Source organism: Salmo trutta, chromosome 24, assembly GCF_901001165.1.
Source record: "Salmo trutta chromosome 24, fSalTru1.1, whole genome shotgun sequence".
NCBI classification, from domain to species: Eukaryota; Metazoa; Chordata; class Actinopteri; order Salmoniformes; family Salmonidae; genus Salmo; species Salmo trutta.
In genome coordinates this window covers 4080890-4087347 of record NC_042980.1, presented here as the reverse complement: position 1 = coordinate 4087347, position 6458 = coordinate 4080890, and the positions used below count along the sequence as shown (strand labels likewise).

Below are 6458 nucleotides of genomic sequence, written 5' to 3'. Positions count from 1 at the left end.
CTGCATTTGACTTGACCATAAAAGATGAACAAATACTGTGGTTTTAGTTGTGTACATGTGATAGCCTTGTAGCCTAATTTCATCTCCATGTGAAGTTATGGAAGGCTGCTAATGTCTTTAAAAAAAAGTACATTTTGTTCTAGCCCAGCTCGTTCACAGGCAACAAACCGTCTTATCATATAATCACTGACGCTTTCCTCTGATTGAACCTTTGTTTTGACAACTTTTTATTGTGTAGCTAACATGCATTATGCATTGATTTCACATAAAGGTTGCAAAGGCATCTGATCCCAAGACGAGAAGTTATACATTCCTTTAATACAAGCCAGTAATATATTTTCAAAGAACATCTGGAGACATTGCAAATGTAAATAATCTACCAAATAGACAAAAAATTACTTCACCCCTTCTTAATGTCCTTGTGCTTACACCTATTCTCAGTCTTTGACTGGTGAGTCAGGTCTGCTAGATGTGCTTAGTGTGTCAGGTGTGTGAGGGGGTTCAGGTGTTGGGGGACTTTCAGATGTAGGACCGTTGTTTGGTGTGTCAGATGACTCAGGTGTTTCCTACAGGCCCGCCTCCTCTTCCTGTTGATCAGGTTCTTCCTCACACTCTCCCCTTTAGCCATTATGAGTGATGCTGCTGTTCGAGCTCTGTTCTGCATGAAGACCGTCCTCTTCTTCAGTCTCAGTGTTGCTGCTCTTTATTACTGGCCTGGCCTTGTCCCTATAGGATTGGCATCAAATTATATGCATATAAAAGGTCCAATGCAGTCGTTTTTAATCTGAATATCAAATCATTTCTGGGTAACAATTAAGTACCTTTTTTCAATATTTCTTTCTCTCAAAAATAAATAAACAAAAATAGCTTCTTAGCAAAAAGCAATTTCTAAAGCAAGATTTTTGCTAGGACTGTCTGGGTGTAGTCTGAGTGGGGATGGGTAAAACTGAAAACTATCTGTTATTGGCAGAGAGGTTTGGAACTCTTTCTTATTGATCTATTTACAAATTTACCGCCTGGTGATGTCACCAGGCCTGCGAAAACTCCATCCCACCAAAACATGCAAAAATTTCAGGCAGTCTTTTCAAACAGCTCTTACACTAAAAGGGCATTATCATAATTTTCACAATTTTACAGTATTATTCCAATCTCATAGTGTGGAAATACATATAAAACATAGGAACATCACATTTGTGACTGCACTGGGGCTTTAATATACATTTCAATAATATGTTATGTTTTGAGTAAGATCTGCCAATCGCCTGTATGTGATGCACAGAACTCACCTTTTAGTCACTAACTCTCCGTGGATATCGTGCAATGCTCTCCATGAGCTTGATTGTCTTGAGCCAGTCCTTATGCCAGTCCTTAATGCTGTAGTGAGGCTGGCACTGGGTCAGACGAAGAAGGATCAACTGGTTCTCTTTGGTGATACGGAGCAACTCCTGCTGTTGCATCTCTCTGCAGAGACTACCATTACAAGGGGAAAAAAGTGTTTCTATTGTGTGTAAGCCATTGAGTTGAGGTACAGTAGGATGCTAAGTTTATGAACATGGACATTTTAGGACCTGGTGAAGCCTCCCTGAATGTAGGCATACTACTGCCTCTACCAAAAGGTCTGGACCATTATGGCACATTTAATGTGCTTGCCCTGTGCAAGCTGAGTGGGTCTACACCTGCTTTAGCTGCAGTGGTGTACAGTACTTAAAACCTCTTTGGGATAGGGGGCAGTATTTTCACGGCCGGATGAAAAACGTACCAAAATTAAACTGCCTGCAACTTGGGCCCAGGAGGTAGGATATGCATATTATTAGTATATTTGGATAGAAAACACTCTGAAGTTTCTAAAACTGTTTGAATGATGTCTGTGAGTATAACAGAACTCATATGGCAGGCAAAAACCTGAGAAAATCCAACCAGGAAGTGGGAAATCTGAGGTTGTAGTTTTTTCAAGGGATTGCCTTTACAGTATACAGTGACTTAGGGTTCATTTTGCACTTCCTAAAGCTTCCACTAGATGTCAACAGTCTTTAGAACCTTGTTTGAGGATTCTATGGTGAATTTGATGGGAATAACAGCCCAAGGAAGTAGGTGTCCCATTATAAGGCATGGGCTCAGTCACGTGCAAGGACTTGGGAGCGAGCTGAGTTCATATTCACTCCTAAAGAGAACGGATAGGTTCCGTTGGAATTTTATTGAAGATATATGTTAAAAACAACCTAAAGATTGATTCTATACATTGTTTGACATGTTTCTACAAACTGTAGTATAACTTTTTTGACTTTCATCTGGACTAAGTAAGCACGCGCGTTGTGGGTTTGGATAGTGAACCTAACGCGCAAACAAAAGGGATGTATTTGGACATAAATATGAACTTTATCGAACATTTATTGTGGAGCTGGGGTTCCTGGGAGTGCCTTCTGATGAAGATAATCAAAGGTAAGTGAATATTTATAATGTAATTTATTAGTTTTATTGACTCCAAGATGGCGGGTTTCTGTTTGCTAGTTGTTGGTGTCTTCTGGGCTGTACTCAGATTATTGCAAATTGTGCTTTCGCAGTGAACCTTTTTTGAAATCTGACAAAGCGGTAGCATTTAGGAGAAGTCTATCTATAATTCTGTGCATAACACTTGTATATTGATCAAAGTGTATGATGAGTATTTCTGTAATATGTGTGCTCATTGCTCATTCACCGGGGGGTTTGGAGGGAAAACATGTCTGAACATTACCCGCCAATGTAAAATGTTTTTTTTGGATATAAATATGAACTTTATTGAGCAAAACATACATGTATTGTGTAACATGAAGTCCTATGAGTGCCATCTGATGAAGATCATCAAAGGTTAGTGAATATTTTAGCTGTACTTTTGGTTTTTGTGATGCATCTAGTTGCTTGGAAAATGGCTGTGGTTTTTCTTGTGAAGTTTATGTCCTAACATAATCTAATTTTATGCTTTCGCCGTAAAGCCTTTTTGAAATCGGACAATGTGGTTGGATTAACGAGAGTCTTATCTTTAAAATGGTGTAAAATAGTTGATTGTTTGAGAAAATGGAATTATGAGATTTTAGCTGTTTTGAATTTGGCGCTCTGATTTTCCACTGGCTGTTGTCAAAATCAATCTCGTTAACGGGATCCTGTCTCGATGGGGTCCTCAACAGGTTGTATTTTTTTGCGGTATCTGTACTTTACTATTTATATATGACAACTTTTACTTGACTACATTCCTAAAGAAAATAATGTACTTTTTACTCCATACATTTTCCCTGACACCCAAATGTACTCGTTACATTTTGAATGCTTAGCAGGACAGAAAAATGCACTTTCACCAATTCACGCACTTATCAAGAGAACATCCCTAGTCATCCCTACTGCCTCTGATCTGGCGGACACACTAAACACACATGCTTTGTTTATGAATGATGTCTTGGTATTGAAGGGTACCCCTAGCTATCCGTACATAAAAGAAAAAGAAAACGGTGCTATCTGGGTTGCTTAAAGGACGATTCCACCCCAAAACAATATTTTGGTATTTGTTTCGTTTCATTAGTCCATTGTTGACATATTTCCAAAATAGGTTACTTTCAAAATACAGGAATCATCCCCGTATGATGCATTTTGACAAGCAAAACGTTTTGGGACTATGTCAACAACGAACTAATGAAACAAATACCGAAATCCTTTTTGTGTGGGAGTTTTCCTTTAACATAAGGAATTTGAAATGATTTATACTTTTACTTCCGATACTTAAGTATATTTAAAACCAAATATCTTTAGATTTTTACTCAAGTGGTATTTTACTAGGTGACTTTCACTTTTACAGTCATTTTCTATTACGGCATCTTTACTTTTACTCAAGTATGACAATTGGTTATCTTTTGGTGTCAGCAGTGGGATTTAAAGCCACACCCCTGAAGAGACTAGAGGTAAACACTATACCTTTTGTTTTCATAGTCGTTCCTGTTGTCGATGCGACCAGTAGTCCTCATGATGTGAGATATTTTCTCAAGCAGCATATTGTTTTCCCTCTGAATTTTGGACATGCTTTGCTCCTCAAACTTAATGAGGAAACATTAAGAAATAGAGAAAAACAAGTAAAGCCAACCAAAACAGCAACAACAAAGTACAAGGTAACAACTGCTAAGGTTGCAATATGCAACACGGAATGTTCAAGGAAAGCCTGGGACAGACGTATTGGTGAGCTTTCTAAAAAGACACATTTGCCAGCTCAAAAGATAAGAAAAAGGACTGTTTGCTGGATACATGGTGAAATGACATGACTTAGAGATCCTTTATCACCTTTTGTTTCTTCATTTTGAGGGCAAGGTGACCATAGGTTTTAGGTGCAGTTGTGTCGATGGTGGGTTTTGCTGATTTGACCTTGACAAAAAAATAAAGACACCACAGTAAAGGTCAACAACACTGGACATTTTTACTCAGCTTGTTTTGTGGAAGCACAAAAAAGGACAATTGATGACTCAGGAATATGACAATACTTTGAAAAACAACAGCTAATAACAATGTTCAATTAATATTGTCAATATGTTAAGGATTTCGCCAACATTGTTGATAGCCTTTGATTTTAGCATCAAAGCAGCTTCCGCTTACCTTTCTCAGATGCATTTCATAGGAGGCCTTGTCCCACTTCTGCTGCAGGTATTTGTTTCCATTGAGAAGCAGTGGCTGGTACAACAGGTGTTGCATGGCTGCAGTACCTGCACTATTGGTCCCAGTCTAACCTCCAGTCAACCGTAAGAATTGTCCTACACTGTTACCCGTGCCCTGTGGCCTTCTCTATCTACTGCATATGGAGCTCGCTTGGAGAGATGCAGTCTGTTTTTAGTCTGTTAACTACAACTTCTGTTAGCTAGTAGAACCACTGTCAACTGCCAAGTACTGTCAACTTACTGTAACCTACCTCCAGCACAGCACTGCCGGATGCCCCACACACAGCCTTCTCTGCTTTGCTAAAGTCTAGCCACTGCATACAAAGCTCAGACAGACTGCAGTCTGTTTTCAGCCTGTCATACCCAGGTTGCCATGACAGCAACGGCATAGAGTGGAGATGAATGAACGTCTTCAAACACTCTGCTTGCTTAACAAGTTCCACAAAGGGAGGGAGAGGCATTAGAGGATGAGATAACTGGTGTGGCGAGGACCTGTTTAAAGAGTGAGAATATAAACGTCTTCATGAGCCTTTTGAAGTGATTCTCCACAATTAAAAAATATATATATATATATATATATATATATATCTTAATTGCAAGTCTTCTATTAAATGGTTATGATATAATACAGAAAGTATAAAGATCCTACTCTGTCTGTGGGCAGAAATGCATCGTGGTCTATCTATATTTCTCCCTAATATAGAGACTGTCCTTTTTAGTGTTATGACCTTGGATTCAGACCCGAAGAGCCAACATATCTATCGTTTGAAATACTTGAAGTGCGCTTGATTTAGCTAGTCAGGTACAATGGAACCAATGGAAAAGTGCAAAAACTGCATTAATACTCAAGTATTTCAAATATTGGACATATATATTATATATAATATTCAACCAATTTCTGCTTGGCTTTTCTGTGTCATGCAAGTATGCAGCAAGTGGACTGCCAACAAGGCCATGATATTACCAGTTTAAGGTCATAACATCTTTCAACACCAAAATTTGACTTTTCAGAATGTTCACTTTGAAGTTATTGCTACTGACCCATTTTCACAGTCACTCTTATAAATTAAAAACAGACTGCATCGTTTTCATGTAGTTTTCTACTGAAGAGCAACAATTAATACCCTTAGTAACAGTTACCTGGAAACTAACATTGCACCAACACTCCCCAGTAAACAAAGCCAATTTACAAAAGCCTCCCAGGGAGATATTGATGTCATAAATCACAGATCAAATCTTGATTTTAAACTGAACTTTACTGCTGTAGGCTTCTAATTAAGGGGCAATATCTGGCCAAAACACATGGCATTATTTTAAAATAAAAGAATTGTTGTGAAGTGGTACATTTATGGAAACACTTTCTATGAAGGGCATATGCATAATGCCAGCAATTATGAGGCACTATGTTGCTGTATATTATAAGTGACTATGATTTGTATACAGAATTATAAGTCTTTACGTGCGTCTATATACCTCTGCTTTTACTGCATTATTACGCTATCAAAGTGCATTATGAGTACATGTATAATGCATTATGCATATAGGCTTCATAGAAAGTTTTACCGAAATGGTAAATGGGCTGATGCTCTGATTTCTGAATGTAGACATTGATAAAACGTCACATTAAGGCTAAGAAATGAGCTGTCATGAATGGACTTTTACAGCACAGCACCTCTACCTGCTGGTCAAAAGTGGAACTTGGGTTTGTACTGTTCATTAGATGAAAATCTGTCAGACCAGAACCAAATATGAATACATTTATTTATTTGACAAATTTAAAATACAGAGAGT

General features: G+C 38.2%; 1 protein-coding gene across 1 annotated transcript; it reads right to left on the bottom strand.

Annotated features, from left to right (window-relative positions):
• Positions 1–203: 203 nt before the first annotated feature.
• Positions 204–5118, bottom strand: LOC115160604 (uncharacterized protein CFAP97D2). The gene is made up of 5 exons (XM_029710798.1): positions 4609–5118; positions 4300–4380; positions 3940–4058; positions 1287–1470; positions 204–726 (listed from the first exon to the last, which is right to left on the bottom strand). Exons 1-4 carry the CDS (start codon positions 4702–4704, stop codon positions 1290–1292), a joined length of 477 nt encoding a protein of 158 aa, XP_029566658.1. The 5' UTR covers positions 4705–5118; the 3' UTR covers positions 204–726; positions 1287–1289.
• Positions 5119–6458: the final 1340 nt, after the last annotated feature.